Source organism: Setaria italica, chromosome V (assembly GCF_000263155.2).
Source record: "Setaria italica strain Yugu1 chromosome V, Setaria_italica_v2.0, whole genome shotgun sequence".
Classification (NCBI taxonomy): domain Eukaryota; kingdom Viridiplantae; phylum Streptophyta; class Magnoliopsida; order Poales; family Poaceae; genus Setaria; species Setaria italica.
The window spans coordinates 21,489,119-21,508,877 of record NC_028454.1 but is presented as its reverse complement, the minus strand read 5'-3'; the positions used below and the strand labels follow the sequence as shown (position 1 = coordinate 21,508,877).

The following is a 19,759-nucleotide window of genomic DNA, read 5'->3' as shown; positions in this document are numbered from 1 at the left end:
GACCCCTTCAAGTTTGAGGGACCCGTCGAAGTACATTACCTAGTGTTCTAGCCGTTCGACTGGTGTTGGTACTTGATTTTCAGTCCATTCAGCTACGAAATCAACCAAAGCTTGGGATTTGATAGCTGTCATTGGCTTGAAGTCCAAGGTGAGAGCTCCGAGTTCAACTGCCCATTTGGAGATTCTACCCGTGGCATCTCTGTTGTGAAGAATTTTTCCAAGCGGGAAGTCAGAGATGATTGCGATGTTGTGCTCTTGAAAATAATGGCGCAGTTTCTGGGAGGTGAGCAGAATTGCATATAACAGCTTTTGTATCGGTGAATATCGAGTTTTGGAGTCCGAGAGTACTTCGCTGATGAAGTAGACAGGTCGTTGGACCTTGTAAGCGTGGCCCGGTTCAAACCGTTCGACTACTATTGCCGGGCTGATGACATGAGTAGTAGTTGATATGTATAGGAGCAAGTCTTCGTTCGGAGAAGGAGCGGTGAGTACAGGAGGCTTTGACAGAAAGTCTTTGAGTTGTGTTAGTGCCTTGTCTGCTTAAAGAAGGGTAGTCCCCGTTCTCTAAGTCTCGAGATGAACCGGTTGAGAGCTGCCATGCAGCCTATAAGTTTCTGCACATCCTTGATGCTAGTTGGTGCTTGCATGTTTGTGATGGCAGATATTTTTTCCGGGTTGGCCTCAATGCTGCGATGGCTAATGATGAACCCGAGTAGTTTGTCGGAAGGTACTCCAACAACACACTTAGTAGGATTGAGTTTCCATCGGAAAGCGCGTAGACTAGAGAAAGTTTCCTCCAAGTCCACGATGAGTTCCTCCTGGTTTCTTGTTTTGACGACTATGTCATCGACATAAGCTTCAACATTGCGGTGAAGTTGCTTTTCGAAGCACATCTGTATAGCCCGTTGATAAGTTGCCCCTGCATTTTTTAGTCCGAAGGACATTGTTTTGTAGCAAAAAGCTCCGAAAGGCGTGATGAACGCTGTTTTGGCTTGATCTTCTTCTTTGAGGCTTATCTGTTGATAGCCGGAGTAGCAATCGAGAATGCATAGTGAAGCGCATCCAGCGGTGGAGTCGACCACCTGATCGATCCTGGGTAGCCCGAAGGGGTCTTTTGGGTAGTGTTTGTTGAGGTCGGTGTAGTCGACACACATTCTCCACTCGTTGTTTTTCTTACGAATGAGCACAGGGTTGGCGAGCCAGTTAGGGTGAAAGACTTCTTTGATGAAACCTGCCGCGAGTAGCTTGGCTAACTCTTTTTTGATTGCTTCTCATCTGTCTTGAGCGAATCGGTGAAGTCGTTGCCGTTTTGGAGTAGCTTTGGGATCAACATTTAAGGAATGCTCAATCAGCTCCTTGGGCACACCTGGCATGTCAGCCGGTTTCCAAGCAAAGATATCATGGTTAGCCAGAAGGAAGCTGACGAGCGCAGATTCCTATTTAGGATCCAGCCCTGTTCCGATCAGGGCTGTCTTGGAAGGGTCACCCGTCTGGAGGTCGACTGGTTTGAAGTCTTGCTCGCTGGCGAGTTTCACCATTGTGGACCCCAACTTGTTTTCTGGGATCTCTAGTTCAGTTGGGTGGAGCTTCTTTGAAGCCGTGAAGACTTGTTGCATGGGACTAGGTGCTTGAGAAGTCGCAGCGATTTCCACGGCTTTAGTGTCGCATTTATAGGATCACCGTAGATCTCCTTGCAGCGTTAGTTCTCCCTTGGGGTCTGGCATTTTGAGTACCAAGTAAACATAATGTGGTATGGCCATGAACTTGGCAAGTGCTGGCCTTCCGAGTATGGCGTGGTAAGATGTCTCGAAGTCGGCGACTTCAAATCTGATGTACTCGGTACGGTAGTGTTCTTTAATTCCAAAGGTAACTGGAAGGACGACTTGTCCTAGCGGTATAGCCGCATTTCCGGGTACGATACCGTAGAAGGGTGAATCTGTTGGAGTAAGCATTTCAGTGATGTCGAGGCACATCTTCCTCAATGTCTTGGAAAAAATAACGTTGAGTCCACTTCCGCCGTCGATGAGTACTTTGGTTAACTTTGAGCCTACCACAACTGGATTGAGTACTAGAGGGAAACGGCCTGGTTCTGAGAACTTGGTCCATTGGTCCTTTCTGCTGAAGGAAATGGGCACTTCTGACCATTTTAGCGGTGTTGGATCCGTTGGTTCAATGGCCATGAGCTCCCTGAGTACGAGTTTGTTGACTCGCTTGGATGCGGTGCCTGGAATACCGTCGAATATGACGTTGACAGTTTTTGAGGCGGTCTGGAAAACGCCTTCTTCATCTTCGTCGTTGTGGACTTTGTTCTTGCCCTTATCTTTTTTCTTGGTGTACTCCTGAGGGGGTGGTGGTGCGGGTAGGTCTTGCATTACTCGGCGCATGCTGTAGCATTCGATTGCCAAGTGCTTGTTAGTCGGGTGCCATGGGCACTGCTTTTTGAGTAGCTCGGTGAAGGTTGGCCCTTCATCATTTTTATGGGATCCCTTTTTCCCAGAGTTGGTCATGGTAGCAACAGTGTTGTCAGGCTTCCTTTTGCGGTTGTGATTACTCGAATAGTTGTTTCGAGTATCATTGTGTCGAGTTCTATCTTGGTCATTGTTATTGTTGTCGCGTCCACGATTACGGTGGGAGCCGAAACGTTCTCGTTCTTTGTTTTCTTCATCCGCCCACTGCTGCACCATGACTTTGAGGTCTTTGACATTAGCTGGTCGTCGGCGACCGAAGTCTTGGTATGTTCATCGATCGTAGAGTCCATTCTGGAAGCACTTGATGACATCTATTTCTGAGATGTCAACTATGGTAGCCTTCTTTTTGAAGAACCATTGCAGATAGTTGCGTAAGGTCTCACCTTCTTTTTGCTTAATTTGACTTAAGTCAATCTTGTTGCCTGGTCTAGCCATGGAGCCAACGAAGTTGTTGGTGAAAGCCTTTGTCAAGTCTGCCCAAGAGTCAATGGACTTGGGTTTGAGTGACTCAAGCCAGGTCAGTGGTGCGGGTTCCATGCATATGGGGAAGTGGGTAACTTTGGTGTCGTTATTACCCCCGGCTGCTTGGACGGCTAGCGAGTAGCATCATAGCCATTGAATTTGGTCTTGTTTGCCATCATACTTGGTGATTCCAGTTGGCTAAAACTTCTCGGGTAGTTTTGTTTTCATTACCCGGTTTGTGAAAGCAGGAAAATGATTGTAGTTGTCGACTTCTCGCTCGCGCCGACTGTTGAGGATTTCTCGCAGATCACTAAAGTTGGACACTTCGTGGTTCTTCCGAGTAGGGCGAATACTTTTAACCGAGTTGGTGCAGCTGACCTCTCCAACATCCTTATGGCGTGCTGGGGCCTTGTGTTTGCTTGGGCCCTGGCTATGCTGCCGAGGCTGGGTGACGACTTCATTGTCATTTCTTGGGGCATTGTTGTTGTCTGCGGCGCCCCTGCTGCCCTCTTGGTGAGTTGTGATACGAGAAACATACGGAATTGGTGATTCTTTGTCAAGTAACTTGTAGGCTTGCTCTGCGAGTTGTGAGATTAGTCCATTGCCGCGCTGCACGAGTTGAGCTGTGGCTCCGTTATCTCTATCTTGAGGCATCAATGTTGTTAAAAGATTGATTGAGGCGATTGCCGCTAGTGGAGTATTGTGCTCTTGGGCCTGAACTGCGTCGAAAGCCCACTCAAGGTTTGTGATAGGAATATTTGCAGCCATCAACTGTCGTCGCTCCGCTCGAGTAGCGTTGCGCATCCTTCTTAGGTTCCGTTGCTCGGAGGTTTCATTGTGAGGAGCATCAACTGTAGACTCGTCTTCAGAGACGTTGTCGAGTTGTGCTAATCGTCTGGGGGTTCTGGTCTGGCTAGTACCCGGGTTGTTGTTTTGAGTAATAACAAGGACTTCCCTGTCCGGGTAGTAGCTTCCGGAGCTTGATGTTGCAATCTCTGTGGAACTTTCCTCATGGTTGGAGGTGAGCGGAACGCCCTCTTGATATGGGAGGTTGTGTATATGAGCAACAAGGCACGAGTCGTAGTCATGGGCAAGAAGAGATGGTCTTAACCCTGGCCAATGTACAAATCTGCCTTGTGATGTTGAAGTTATTACCAATCCTTGGGCTGGACCAAATAATGGTATCTCTGGCGGATAAACCGAGTCGGAATCGACATATTCACCATGCCCAAGTTCAAGTTGGATTCGAGTAAGAAAACCTTGGTGAACTTCGGCTGTGTTGAGGAGTCCGTGCGGGAACCGCTTTGAAGTTGAAACCGACTTGTGAATTGACTGGGAACGACTAGTCTAAAGCGAAGTCGAGTCCGATGCGTAGTCGAACTCGAAATTTTCAAATTTCAAATCTTGATTTTTTCTGGTCAGATCTTCTGCTTTCTTCTCCTGAGCGTTAATGATCTGGCGCCAGAACAAACCCGAGCCATCGGCGATGCAAAACTAGGATCCGAAAACGAAGGTGGCGCCAGCTTCAATGAAGAAGAAGGGCTTGATGATGACCGTTGCCATTGAGTTCGCGCTGAGAAACTCGATGAGTTCCCCTACCCGCCTAGGGGGTACCCTAGGAGGTCTTTTGAGCGGTAAAGGATCGTCGAGAATCAAGGAATCAATGGTGACGCAAGGGAACACGATTTAGACAGGTTCGGGATGCTAGATCGCGTAATACCCTACGTCCCTGTGTGTTGGTTTGTATTGATCTTGGATGAACGGGAGTTGTTCATTGAGGGGGGTCCCTGCACACCCTTATATACACGGGAGGGCAGGGTTACAAGTCTGAGTCCTAATCGAGTACTATTACAGAGTTCTACTCGGTAAGGTCCGAGTAGTTTTCCATATACATACTTGTCTAGTCCGAGTGGGATACGCCTATCCCTTGTCCTGATCGTGTCCGAGTACGCCCCTCAATGGGCCGTCCAAGGTCTACTCGTGGGCCTGGGGTGCATGCCCGGCAGGTGTGATCTTGTCCGACTGAAGTCGCTTGACAAACATTTCACATTCCCAAATCTTTAGAAAAGACAAACTGGGAACTTTTCCAGTCCACATCTCATATGGTGTCTTAACTACACATTAAGATGGTACCCTATTAAGTGTGAAAGCTGTTGTTTCTAGAGCGTATCCCCAAAATGACAACGGTAGGTCCGACTGGCTCATCATTGATCGAACCATGTCTAACAAAGTTCGATTACATCGCTCGGTTACACCGTTTCTCTAAGGTGTTTCAGGCGGCGTAAGTTGTGGAACAATTCTACAACTCTTTAGATGATTGCTAAACTCGTGGCTCAAATACTCACCTCCACGATCAGATCGTAAGGCCTTAATTTTCTTGCCACGATGATTTTCAACTTCATTATGAAATTCCTTGAACTTTTCAAAGGTTTCAGACTTGTGCCTCATCAAGTAGACATAGTCATATCTACTAAAATCATCAGTGAAAGTTATGAAGTATTGGAATCCTCCTCTAGCCGTCGTGCTCATTGGTCCGCATACATCGCTATGTACGAGTTCCAACAAGTCTATTGCTCTCTCAGGAAAGCCTGTGAAAGGCGTCTTGGTCATCTTGCCTAGCAAGCAAGCCTCACATGTCTCGTAGGATTCAAAATCAAACGAAGTAAGAAGTCCATCAGAATGGAGCTTCTTCATGCGTTTTTCACTTATATGACCCAAACGACAATGCCACAAGTAGGTAGTACTCAAATCATTAGGCCGAGGCCTTTTAGCACTTATGTTACAGACAGGTGAACCATCAAGATTTAAAACAAACAATCCATTCACAATGGGTGCAAAAGCCATAAACATATCATTCTTAGAGATCACACAACCATTGTTTTCACTCGCAAATGAATAACCATCCTTCATCAAGCATGAAGGAGACAAAATGTTTCGACTTAAACTAGGAACGAAATAATAATTATTCAACTCCATAATAAATCCTGACGGGGGGTGGAGTTGCATTGTCCCGACGGTCAACGCAACAACTCTTGCATTATTGCCCATGCGGAAATCAACTTCTCCTCTTTCCACGCTTCTACTTCTTATCATTCCCTGCATCGAATTGCAAATATGAGCAACCGATCCGGTATCAAATACCCAAGAATTAATAATTGTATCAGCGAGAAATATATTGTCTATAACATTAATAACAAGCGTACCTAAGGTGGAAGTACTCTTACTTCCGCCATTCTTCAACGAAGCTAGGTACTGCTTGCAATTTCTTTTCCAGTGATCAAGTTCATGACAGTAATAGCTCTCTTTATCTGGAGCAGGTCCAGGTCCAGCTTTAACCTTGGGCGCTGGGTTTGGCTTGGACGTTCCAGCCTTGCCCTTCTTCTTAAAGCTAGGTTTGTTTTGTATAGCCATCACATGGCTGCTACTAGCGCTTTTCTTGATGTCAGCCTCTACTGTTTTAAGCATGCCACACAGCTCATTCAGACCCTTCTCCGTCCCATGCATATGGTAGTTCGAGATGAAGTTCCCATAGCTAGGCGGAAGAAACGAAAGAATGAAATCAGTGGCCAACTCTTGGCCCAGTGGGAAGCCTAGCTTCTCCAACCGTTGAGTGTAACCAACCATCTTGATTACATATGGTCCTACTGCTGCGCCTTCTGCTAGCTTGCTCTCCACAAAGGTCTTAGACACATTGAACCTTTCAGTCCTGGTCTGTGTTTGCAACATGTCTCTAAGCGCCATGATCATATCGTGCACCTCATGATTTTTTTCGAACTGCATCTGCAGCTCGCGTTCCATGCAAGCAAGCATAAGGCAGCTTACTTCGAGGTTAGCATCACATGCTTTCTTGTAAGCATTCTTAGCAGCAGCAGGTTCTTCTGGTAGTGGGTTGTCTAGCACATCTTCCTTTTTTCTCAGTCCTAAGAACAATTCTCAGGTTACGGATCCAATCCGAGTAGTTTGTTCCATTCAACTTGTCTTTCTCAAGGACCGAACGCAAAGCAAACAGTGCTGCTAGGTGACATTTAATCTACAACAAAAGTAATGCAAAATACACTAAGACAAATATATCCATGATAGAGCAAATTACATTAAACTATTTTAACAGAATCTACTCCCACTAAAATCAATATCCCTCTATTGATACTTAGTGATTCAGGATCCACAACTAACAAGTCGACTAGTGAGCTTTAGCATCACAGCCAGCAAACCAGGTAGATCGGTAATCAACTTCTTGCTAATCATATCACATATGACTCCTATTGTTAGGTGACATCTCCATGTCTCGGCGCCCAACCTTTATGCCCCAAGGTCGATCACGTCGACGTCCAGCAGCTCGTCCACGTGCAGCAAGATCGCCCTCGTGCCGTGGCTCGTCGGCGGCTCGTCCAAGTGCTGCAGGCGCAACACCTCCAAGGTATCCACACGTGCAGGGAGGAAGCGTTGCAAGACGGACTCCTAGGTCCACGAGTTGCAACAGGCGAGGGCGTGGGAGGCGCGGCAGATGTGTTTCGCCAAAAAGGTGTCAACCCTAGGGCGCTCCCACCCCTCTATTTATAGAGGTTCCTAACGGGCCTCTAGGTCCGAGACCCATTAGTACTTCTAAACCTAATCCAACTCGGATCACATCTGAATTGGGCTTCCAGCCCCTTAAGTGTGTGACCCTATAGGTTCGGATACGTATAGACATGGCCCGAGTACTCCTACTCAGCCCAATAGTCGGTAGCGGCCTCTAGCAAGACGTGCCAACTCCTATACGCACACGAAGATTATATCAGACGAACCATCACAACATTATATACATGCTATTCCCTTTGCCTCACGATATCTGGTCTAGCTTCGATCCTATGATTCGGAATCCCTTTGTAGGTTAAGTCTTAACCGTACGTAGCATGGCCATGCATTTTCAGATCCGATCACTCTAGGGGTCCAGAGATATCACTCTCGATCAGAGAGGGTCAAATCCCATCTTGATTGACCATGTCTCATAGCATGCTTCTTGACAAACCCGAAAGCTACCTTTATAACTACTTTGTTACGGCGTAGCGTTTGATAGCTCCTAAGTAAGTCGATCCACATCTTGAGTACATACGACGATCTCAGGTCTTAGGACAAATTGTATATGTTGTGTAAAGAGAGAACTACTTCTCGTGTTAGGTCAGTCCTAGCACATGTCTCCACATGTGCCCACATTATTAGTTCAACATCTCCATGTCCATGACTCGTGAAACATACATGTGCTAGTCTAATATTCATGTGTGTCCTCACATGAACTCCGACTAGGGACGACTTTAGAATAACCATACAAGTAAAGAGTTTCACATACAATTCACATAATTGCAAATTAATTTAAGTAGCCTATAATGGATATTCAAGGAACACAATATAAATCATGGATACAAATGGAATATCATCATCTCTATGATTGCCTCTAGGGCATACCTCCAACACAAATTAGGATATGATTTTTCTACAGCTCTATGTCATATACCATTCCTTTGTTGTTCTTGCAAGAAGGCTTCAGTGGTATGAATTAAAGACAAATTAACATTAATCAGACTAAACTTTTCTTTTCTTATTATAGATTAGAAATCTTCTATTACTCATCACTAGAATTTTCAAAGAAGTATACTCCTGCTTGATGGCATGCTACTTTTCTTAGGTTTTTTTAGTGTACTACAATCTGAAAATTCTCTGTTCCATTCAATACACGTGCTTGCCAAATTCATATGCTCATCAGTTATCTAATGATAAATTAAGAACCTGAATGTTTTGTCAGCCTAAATATATTCTATTTTTAGAAAAGTTCAGTTTACCTACTTGGGGGCATGCTACTTCTTTAGATTTTGTATTGTGCACATAAAATTGTATCTGGGGCAACATGCCTACGACTACAAGCTATGAAGTTTTGGCCAACTACAGAATTGGAAGGCACATCCAAGGTTGACAAGGTCAGAGAAGATTATTGGGATCATTGGTTGTTAGACAGTTTTCAGATTTGTTACCAAATTTGGAAGACACATCAAGCAGGTGATGCAGATAGATTACAAGATAATAAAAAAAATATTAGAGAGCATTCGTTATCAAATGGTTTCTAAATGTAGAAGCCGCATCAAAGAAGCAAACAGTATTGTGATGTTTGCGGTTCTCCCCTGTGAAACACAAAACAAGTAGCACCACAGTATGCAAAAGATGATATGTGTATTGACATTGTTAAAATGAATACAATAAACCAATAATTACCACTACTCCTTACCTAAATTTATTATCAATAGATGTGAATCATCTTAATACTGGACCGACGATCCATTTGCATCACAAGGCATACGTCCTGAGCTAAGCTGGTCAGCTCCACGGTGGGCGCGGCTTTAATGTTTCTAGTAAACAATCTAAAGGACTCTCATATACAAATATGTGTTACCTCTCTTATTGAGACACTTCAGGAAACCTAATGCAGTCTCTCTGAAGATGTTTAAGACTACCACAAAATGGCATCCTTCCTTTTCTCCATTAGGCTTAGTGCGTTGATCACTAGTTTCACCAGACTCCTTCAACCACTTGCTTTTATCAGGTGGAGGCTGTTGTCCCTTCTTCTTGAATTGCTGTTTCTTAGGCTTAAATAAGTCATACTCATGCTTCCTTAGCTCATCTTGAGCTTGATTGACATAGTCAATCCTTTGTGCCTTGAGCCTTTCCTCCTCTTGCACACACATTGCCATCAGTTTATCAATGCTCCACTTATCTTTCATGGCATTGTAATTAATTGTGAACTGAGAGAATTCCTTTGAGAGTGAAGTCATGATGAAATAAACAGGGAACCCATCTGAGATATCCATCTTCATTTCCTTCAGCTTTGCTGCCGTGTTACACATTCTCATGATATGCTCCCTCATACCAACAGTGCCATCATACTTATTGTTTACAAGCCTCTGAATCAGAGTATTTGCATAAGTCTTAGATGATCCCTTGAACTGATCATCAACTTTGCCAAGGTATTCCTTAGCCGAGTACATGATGGCATTATCCTCCTTATCACGGTCAGGGACAGCAACCCTTATTCCTTCACTTATAGAGCCCTTAATTACCAAGAGACACTTTCGGTTGGAATCATCCCACCATTCTTTTTCAGCACCATACTGCCTCTTGGCATCAGCACCAGCATTATCTGCTAGTTCCTTAGGAGGATCAAATCTCATAGCATGATCAAGATTCAGCACTGCAAGCAGAACCTCCAATTTTTCCCTGAAGTTGCTTCCACTCAACAGAGGAATGCGGAATACCATTAATGGCCCCAGTAATGTTCGAGCCAGTGGAACCTTTATAATCAAACACACGATATGTCAATAATTTAAAAAAATAAAAAATAAAAATATGGCACGATATAAATCTACGTTGGTATGATTAACAACATGCTCACAATTCTAGTGTATGTATCACCGTTGGGCAGAAAACATAGAATAGAGCAAAGTTCGTGACTAAATATTAATTAATCAACTTTGGTCGGAGAAATAAATATAAGCCACACTAATAAACATCATGATTTAAAATTCTCTAATAAAATATCCCATTGGTTCAAATTTAATTAGAGAACTAACTTATGTCATAATTGCAACAGAAACTTTATGTCATAATTGCAATGGAAATTTTATATCATAATTGCAGCAGAAACAGTCCCTAAATACACTTAGAAATAAAGGACCCCGAAATGTATGCTTGAATTGGCCCACACGCAAAAGGCAGGCCCATCACTGTGGCTGACTAAGGAGACCACCTCTGCCGGCCCAACTTATTCCAAGCCGAGTTCACCCCGCCGGCCCTTCATGCCTTACGGTGTGTTTGCTTAGCACGTGGCTTTTAGTAAAGTGTTTGCTTAGTCTGTGCCTTTTAGAAAAGCTATTATGAGCTGTGGGTCGTAGAAAAGTAGTTGTGAGAAAGCAGCTGTGGGAAAAGTAAAAGACCATTTGGTTAAAGCAGTTGTGAAACTGTAGTCTATATAAGAAATACATGTAATGTCTCTAAAAGCCTGAGGGTCTGTTTATATGCAAATCGCTCGTAACAAAATAATGTGTCCTAATTCGCACGTAAATGACTATTTTAGAAAGGAAAAAAATAAATTTCCTATATTTTTCATCCATAAAAATGATGGGTCCACGTAAATAGTCCATCAAAATGTGAGTTTTCCGGTGAAACTCCGGCGAGCAAATCCGGCGAAACCATCAGTGCTCAGATGAAAGTGAGCGCACCAATGCGTTCATCTCGTCATCCTCGTTTCTGTTGTGCTATTCATGCGCGAGTTCGGGCTTCATCTCCGACAATCCCTTTTTCCCTTTCTCTCTCTTCCTTGTGCGGCCATGGCCATGGTCAAGCTGCTGCTCGCCCTCGCTCTGGCCCATCGCCGCCACCTACCACCTCTTAGCCCCTGGTACGGCGGGCAGCGGGCCATCAGGGGCGGGCGGTGGCTGGCGCACGGCGAGCGTCCGGGGGCAGGGTGCGGCGGGCATCCGAGGGTGGTTGGCCGGTGGCTGGGGGTGGTGGGCCGCCGGGGTGTCTGGGTGCGGCGGCCGGGGGTGGCGGGCCGACGACCAGGGTAGGCAGGCGGCGGGCCAACGGTGGACCAATGACCGGGGGTGGTGGATCGGCAACTAGGGGTGGCGGGCCGCCAGGGGCGGCACGCGAAGGAGGCAGATGGTTGTGCTGGGGAGGAGTGGACGGAGGACTGCGCGTCAGGAGAAATAGATTGGGGAGAAAAACGAACCGTTACCTTCATAATCAGTGGTAGGTGGGTAATTTTTTACCCTAAAAGCACTTGAAAGTAGGGAAAAAGCTGCTTTTAGTTTTGTATCAGACCAAAAGCAGATTTGGACAAAAGTACATAGAGCTTTTAAGCTCTTTGGTTTTGCTTTTAGCTTTGCCCAACCAAAGGCAACCCTAACATTCTCAGCCGCCCACGCCGATCTGACGGTCGAGATCACTCGATCCCTTGTTGAACAAAACCGGTGGCAACGGTTTCCCAAAACCCTAGGGAGCGTTTGGATACGAGGTGGTAAACTTTAACAGTGTCACGTTGGATTTCAGATGCTAATTAGGAGAACTAAACATGAGCTAATTATAAAACTAATTGCAGAACCCTGTGCTAATTCGCAAGACGAATCTATTAAGCCTAATTAATCCATCATTAGCAAATGGTTACTGTAGCACCACATTATCAAATCATGGACTAATTAGGCTTAATAGATTCATCTCGCGAATTACACTCCATCTGTGCAATTAATTTTGTAATTAGCCTATATTTAATACTCCTAATTAGCATCCAAATATCTGATGTGACAGGTGTTAAACTTTATCACCTTCTTACCAAACGGGCCCTCATTTTCCCTCTTCCCCCTCCCTTCTTTTATCGCGCGCTGCACCAGAGAGAGAAGAGCGGCAGCGACGAAACTCAGCGCCGGAGCGCGTGCGGAGGGGCGAGGGGTGGTGGCGCCGCTACAGGCCTCTTCGCCGGAGCCCGCACGCGGCCGAAGCCGCGCGCGACTCCGTCGAAGAGCTCCGCCGTGGATGCCCCGAGTTGTCGCTCGGTCGCGTCACGGGAGAAGGTCTCCAGGGTGGCGGCGGCCAGTGAGCATTTCTTCCTGGCGACAATGACCCCTACGGCCACGAGGGTGCACGCGAGGCCATCGTCATCGGTGTAGCGCGGCGAGTGGTGGATGCGCGCACAGCACCTGGTGCCGCGCTCGAGTCCTCCTCAATAAGAAGATGGCTCACGTCGGCGCCCGTGCTACAACGAGCCCCAGCCAGCAGCCCTTAGGTAGGTTCCTGACCAAATGCCATTTCTTACTTTGGGATTTGCTTTTGATTTTGGGGAGAATTTCGGGATTTCTTGATCTAGGGTTAGGGTTTTGAAAGGATTTGGGGATTTCTTCGGTTTTGACTATTGTTATTCGATTCCCCTCCTTCATCTCTTAACCGAAATCCTAGCCTCTTCACGGTACTAATTGCATAAACTAGGTACTGATTGCAAGGGATTGAGAGTAACAAGGGTGATGATAACTTATTAGGCAATTCGACCTAGATCTATATTAATTACAAACATTTAACACTAACAGAGGTATGAATAGATTGAACCGAGAACAATTTGGGCCTAATAATGACTAATCAACAGAAATTAGTCCTTAATTAAAACCGATTTGGCCCTAATTTAACCATCAACAATTAACCCAAAGGGGTTTAAGGATCCTAATTAGAACTAGACTGGCTCTTGGTACCAAATGTTAGAAAATTGACACGGTCATTAGATCTAGTTCTAGATTAGGACACCCAAAAAAGGAGATTAGGGGACTTAAGCTCTCGGTTTCTACCTTTACTGGAGGAAGCCATTGTGCTCAAGAGATGAAGTCCACAGGCCTGCTTGAAGCATGCGCGAGGCAGAAGGTCGAAGTGGACTTAGAGTTGACGTAGAGGTGGCTGACGTCGTCTGTGCGATGGTGTCAACTCGAAGTGAAGAGGCGGCAGTCTTCTTATCGCTTCAGCGCTCTTTGCAGATCGGATTAGTAGAGAGGCTTAACGTACAGTGAGGCCCCCGCCCCCCCATTGTTGCGCTGCGCGACGGGATGATCAGGACGCGAGTAACGGAATGGGGTGTCGCCCCTTCTCGAACTTGGTCTACTGACCGTTTAGCCGAGATCAACCCAACAACAAATCACCAACGTGCCACACATAGACAAGATAGAGATACTTCAAACTGAAGAAGATCAAACATACTACTCCAAACTGAAGTGGCATATGTACATTGCGCTCTTGCAAAGTCATGGTGAAAGAATCATTACATGGAGCACCATGTCCTTTCGTTAATTCGTTTGTTGTAATACATGTTGAGCCAACACTCTTGTATTCCCAGTCCGAGGGAGACACTAACTATGTGGCACCTATGGTTGGTTTGGATCCTCCTATATCGGCACCTATGATTGGTTTGGTCCCTCCTACCAAAGGTAGTTGCAGTTGTCGCCAACCCAGTTGGTCGTGGTCGGCCTAGGTTACAGTGCAACCTATAGGGTGAAGCTGGGGTTCGAAAGTTTTCTCAGGCAGATTAACTGTGATCGGTTTAGGTTACGGTGCGGCCCTATAGGGTGAAGCTGGAGTTTGGAGGTTTTCCCCGTCAAATTGGCTGAGATTTCTTCTGAGTTCAATGTTGTGGGGTAATCTTTCCGGCTGGCAGATTTATTTAAATCTTGGATGACCGTAATTTCCAATTATTGCCTCCGGTCCGAAGCAGTTGACGTTTCAAATAGCAAGAAAAAGCGAATGAAATTAGCTGCCCAAAACCCCATCAAATTTGGATCAGGAGATAGTACCATTTATTCTCTTCCTCTGAATGCAAAACGTGCATAGGATATTTGTTGAAAGAAAAAATATTTCAATCCAAAGAAATCAAATATTCGAAACTGATTAGATGAAAACAAGTTGCAGCAAAACTCTCTTGGGGGCCAAACAATCGTCTAAGAATACTATAATCCTCGATGCAAGAACATGTCAAAATGAATCCTCCGAAATGCAGTGCAGGACACGTACCACGGGCGTCGGTTTGCCATATGTGAGCCGGTATACTTGTAAAAAGACCCTCGTCCCACCCGAGACCAGCATAAACCGAGATCCTGTATCGAACTATAAAATGAGGGCTACGGCCAAATAAAGTAATAAAATAATATATAATATAATAATATAATATATTACATAGAAATATGATACATTAACAACCGTACCTGTTTAATCTTGTTGCATAATCTTTATTCGAAGAGCATCATTCTTTTGGTGTTCCTTGAAATGAAATTTTCAATAATAAACTCATATTCAATCTTCTCCAATATGTCACTCTCAAGTGCTATCATGGCCAAATCATTTAGTCTTTCTTGTGTCATTGTAGAACGCAAGTAAGACTTCAGTAGCTTCAATTTAGAAAAGTTACGTTCTGCTGATGCAACAGTTCTAGGAATAGTTAAGAGAACTCTATATGCAATAATAGCATTGGGAAAATAATCATGTCGCTTCAGAAACTTTAGAATCTCAATAGGACCCATATTTTCTTCTGGAATGAAATCTTGAAGAAACATTAACTCCACAAACAATTCATTAGCATCAATATCAGATTTACCATCTCTTGTAAGGGCGCCCTCAAGACTTGATACTGTTCAAATCTCGTTGTAAGTGAGGAAATAGCTTGATTAACGATATTTAGAAAATAGTTGATTCTAAATGATTCCTCTGCAGACTGTGTGGAAGCATTTGCATCATCTGGATTCTCATCAAAATGTCTCTTTCTTTTAATCTCTCGTTTCTTTTGAAACTCTATACCAATATCTATCTCAAGTGCAATTCCTTTTGCTGTCTCCAATACCTCTAAGAAACCAGTTTCCCTGTACCCTTTGAAGAACGCAATCAGCCCCTTCACTTCCTCAATAGCAACATCAATAAGCATATCCTTTGATTGCAACTATTTACTTACTAAATTAATGGCATATAATACTTCATACCAAATTACTATTGCCACTATAAATTCGTACTCTCCAAGTTCATTATTTGCTAGACCTTTAGCCTCACTGCTTATTTTTACATCATTTTCAATATCAGATACCTGAGATTAAAAGAAGCAATATATCATTAGATTTAGAAATGGTCAAATGAATTATGACATTATTAGTATAATATGAAAATATTGAATACCTGAAGTAGAGCCTCCCGGATATCTGCACATTGAAATCTAATAGTTTTAACACTTTCAACACGACTCTCCCAACGTGTAGTTGACACTGACTTGAGAGTCCATCCTATTATATTATGTTTGAGAATCTGCCATTTCTTAGTGGAATTAGCAAATGTTGTGTAGATGTGTTGGATGATCCCAAAAAAATCTTTAGCTCTACCACAATTCTTGGCCATGTCACAAAGTATAAGATTAAGGCTATGACAACCACAAGCAGAATAGAAAGCTCTAGGATTTACATCCAAAAATTTTGTCTTTACTCCCTTGTTGCATCATTTCATATTTGCCCTATTATCATAGCCTTATCCTCTCACATCATCTATATTAAGATCAAGTTGCTTTAGCTCATTCCGTAGCACATTAAAGAGTCCTTCTCCAGTCGTATTGTTTACATCTAAAAATCCTAGAAAGGATTCTTCGAAACATGACCGGAAGATGTATCCACGTATCTTATAATTAAAGATGTATCCGATAGTTTGCTGTTACTACCACGAAATGCTAGATTATGCTTGGCAAGAAATTTTAGAATGGAGACAATTATGAACAGAACTTTTTTCCAATGGTCCTTTTCTTTCTCAAGTTGTTGCTGAGCAGTTTTATCAATAGTTTGATCCTTTTGCAGTCTACTACGCAGCTCATACCAAGCGATCATATTTAAAACATGATCAGCACTTGTCTCATGCTCTTTAATTCTAGTGCCAAGATGTGCCCAATCACTATACCCCTCATTTGCCAGATAACCTTTCCGGTTCCCTTTTGTGAATAATTTACAACTGAAGCAAAATACTCTATCGAGCTCTTTAAGCAAAATACTCTATCGAGCTCTTTAGAATAAACAAGCCAATCCCTATCGCAATGCTCTCCATTTGATAATACTCTAGTATAGAATTGTGCACAAAACCTTCTAGAATATCTATCCCTAGGACCTTTTTGAATTGATAAGTCTCTTTTAGCTCCCTTTTCTGCTAAAATGTCAGTTTGTTTAGCATCAAGCGAATCCCAATACCTAGGATCAAATATATCTGACTGAAAAGAATCATCAACATCCTCAACGGGATTAGTATCCAAATTATCACCATTATTATCCATTTGCTCATTTGTGTTGTCATTAAGAACTTCCTATATCTCAAAATTATTTTCAGTCTCTATTTGCCCATGCCCATCTATAGGATCACTATCAGCATTATCATCAATTGGATGACTCTGATCAATTGTCTGATTATTGGAGGACACTCGCGATTATTTTCTAATAAATCTATCCATAGCTCCTTTTTGAGATTGAGTTAATTCTTCCATCCTTTGTTTTTTCTTACGCTTTTGATAATCTGATTCAAATTTTCTAGATTGATTTGCAGAAGACATGGCTTTGATCTAGACCAATTCATGCACATGTATACAAAACATAAGAAAATTTTGATTCACTAATCCATGTGAAGGAAGAAGTAGAATCGATCAAGTAAAGAAAATAATTAATATTAGTATTATAGTATATTACCTTGTGACTTGTGAACTTGTCCTAGTCTCGTAGCAGGGCCCCTGTCTCGTAGCACTGGTAGCACTCCCGTCCGCAGGGACCAGATTACCAGAACCAGAACTCCAGAAGGCCTCACGCGGTGACTAGCAGAACAGGATTAGGCGATTAGCACTTAGCAGTACTGCAGTAGTAGCGGCCGGAAGGGCGGGCAGCGCAACTTAACCTAGTCCCTAGACGAGATTGGAATTGGAATTTGGAAGCCGCGGAGTCGGGAGACGAGCGGACAACGCGCGATGGGAAAAAGGAGCCAGGCGCCCAGGCCTTTGGGCTTCGCCCTTTCTTCTGTGAATCGATGACTAGGAAAAATAAATTTTGGCCCAGAAATTTGGTGGGCATGATGGGCTGTAGGCCTGAAAAATGGAAGCCCCAAAAAATGGAGACCCTGTGCAGTAGCACGGGCCGCACACCCTCAGGAACGGGCCTGTGAGAGACAGCTGCGCCGTCATCTCGCGAAGAGATGGCCGCAGCTCGTGCTCCCAAGGCAAACAGACGGCTTCAGCACCGTTGTATGACGCTGTTGTTTAAGACGAAGCTGAAGCTCGATCCCCTACAGCAAAATCGACGTGGGAAGGAGACATGGCGCGAAGCTGCTCGTCGCTGCTTCCCGCCCATCTCAGTTGCTTGCCGTTGCCACCCACGGAGCTGTCCGCCATCGCGCAGAAGCTGGCCGTCGCAGCCTGCCTAGCTCGCCGGCAGCACCCCGCGCACCCTCGCTCCCGCGCCACGCCGGACGTTGCGTCGCACCGCCACCTGTAGAAGCACCAAGCACTAAGCGCGGCCATGAGAGAGTTGGCGAGAGAGGGGCCGTGCCTTGAGGTCCTTGAGCTCGACCCCTCCATGATGCGTGAGGAACCAAGGACACGAGAGAGAGATGAGGAACGGAGAAGATGGGTGGCCTTGGGCTCATCCGGTCATGTGAAAGGATAAGATAGAAAGGAAAAGATCTGCTTTGCTAGCTGAACGGCTTGACAAGTGAGCGGCCCTTGAGGCTACACAGATCAAATTTACACTTGATCACCATGATACGAATGGATTAAATACTTCGCAGAAAATCTAAAAGACAGATCTTTATATAGATATGTGACTTGCAGATGGCAGCTGTCTAAACTGTTGAACGTGCCCTCAGCGATCGATCACTAGATTCTCTCCGTCCAAACCAAGGATTTTGTCGGAGCTTAACCACCATGAATTTTATACACCCGCGTCTCTTCCTGCGGAGCCCATGGATTAAATTGGTCCGGGCAAGTGGCCAACTAGCTTAAAAGTTTTCCCGTGGCCTAGCTTGGCCTGTTCGCTTCAGCTTATTAAGCCGGCTTATCAGCCACCAAACAGTGTTTTCTTCTCACAACAAATCAGCGTTTTAGCTTTTCGGCCGGCTTATAAGCTGAAGCGAACAGGCTGGGTCATCCAATCTAGTCTCCCACTAATGGCAAATGAAATCAGGTGGTCCATCGTGGCTGGGTTTGGATTTCCTGGAGGCCAATTCCATTCCAAGTTGCATGGAAAAAACCGCGGAAATGGGAGCCGTTGGGAGGTCGGTCGGTCGCGAGCAGGCGTGGAAATGTGGTCTGTGGATGCCAGAGGCAGTCAGTGGTTTGGCTTCTTGTCCAGTCGTGCAAACAGCTGCACCGCCCACGCCACGCCGGTTGGCACTGCAGCGCGTCCAGTGCTGAGAGAGAGGACCGACGGTGTCTGCCTCCTCAGGTCTCGCTGGAGCCATCTTTTTTCTTTTAGAAAAAGGAAATCATCTGCCCAGATGAATCGGTGGAATATTTATCATATACTCTGAATTGACGGTTCTGTTCAAGGAACCTTGGTATCCGTGACCTTTGATGCGTTTGGACTTGAGGGAGTCTCCGAGTTGAATCAGTGGGCGGCTAGATGCCTAGATCAGCCAACGCAATTCACCATTTGCGTTTTTAGGAGCTCACGATCCTATAGAAATAAACTGTTTTCTACGAAGCTTGTGTGAAATAAACTGTTATAGTAAAAATATATAAGCTGATTATGGCCTGATGTAGACAAGTAGAAAATGCCTCCATGTCCATCTAGACATCTACTCCACGGGATCGGTGGAGTGGAAGTATCTGAAGTTGGAAGCCGTTCCTCTACAGTACTACTCTCTGCGTATGAGTCACTGACGTGTGTGAAGTTAGGCTAACATGTGAATTACTACTGCACACGAGTCTCATCGACAAGTATTTTTTATTGGCTTGATTTTTGTCGGGACAACAAACTGTTCTCTATCCACGCCCACAAAACTCTATAGGCTTCATGAAGCTTATACAAAATCAGGCGGGACTTGGATTGGATTTTATATGCTCAAGTCTATATTTGATTTAATATTTTTGTTTCCCGAGCAAACCCAATCAAAGTGGCTTATATGCCACCCCGTTTCAAAATGTTTGTCTGGCCTATGTAAGTACATGACAATATATTACCTCCGTACTTTAACATGATCCGTATTACGTATCAGATACGTATCTATATCTGATACTCCGATACAACTTTATGTTCTTAATATCTTTAAGGTTGTGTTTG

General features: G+C 44.5%; 1 protein-coding gene across 5 annotated transcripts; it reads right to left on the bottom strand.

Moving 5' to 3' along the window:
- Window positions 1-9,085: 9,085 nt before the first annotated feature.
- LOC105914459 lies at window positions 9,086-18,131 on the bottom strand. Of its 5 annotated transcripts, none has more exons than XM_022826338.1 (5): window positions 17,180-18,131; window positions 15,645-17,055; window positions 14,687-15,555; window positions 14,496-14,578; window positions 9,086-10,246 (listed from the first exon to the last, which is right to left on the bottom strand). In XM_022826338.1, exons 4-5 carry the CDS (start codon window positions 14,565-14,567, stop codon window positions 9,320-9,322), a joined length of 999 nt encoding a protein of 332 aa, XP_022682073.1. In that variant the 5' UTR covers window positions 14,568-14,578; window positions 14,687-15,555; window positions 15,645-17,055; window positions 17,180-18,131; the 3' UTR covers window positions 9,086-9,319. The 5 variants fall into 5 exon arrangements, 4 of the variants coding, with proteins under 4 accessions (XP_022682073.1, XP_022682074.1, XP_022682075.1 ...); XM_022826339.1 differs by having other exon boundaries at window positions 15,645-15,770; XR_002677601.1 differs by lacking the exon at window positions 17,180-18,131 and having other exon boundaries at window positions 13,286-14,578; window positions 15,645-17,170.
- Window positions 18,132-19,759: the final 1,628 nt, after the last annotated feature.

What these genes read in the sequence shown, in the direction of transcription:
- LOC105914459 (XM_022826338.1), bottom strand. Translation starts at nt 14,567, where the DNA reads ATGCTGGTCTCGGGTGGGACGAGGGTCTTTTTACAAGTATACCGGCTC. An exon ending in ATGGCAAACCGACGCCCGTG is followed by an intron (nt 10,247 to 14,495) that starts GTACGTGTCCTG and finishes TTGATTATAAAG; the next exon opens with GTTCCACTGGCTCGAACATT.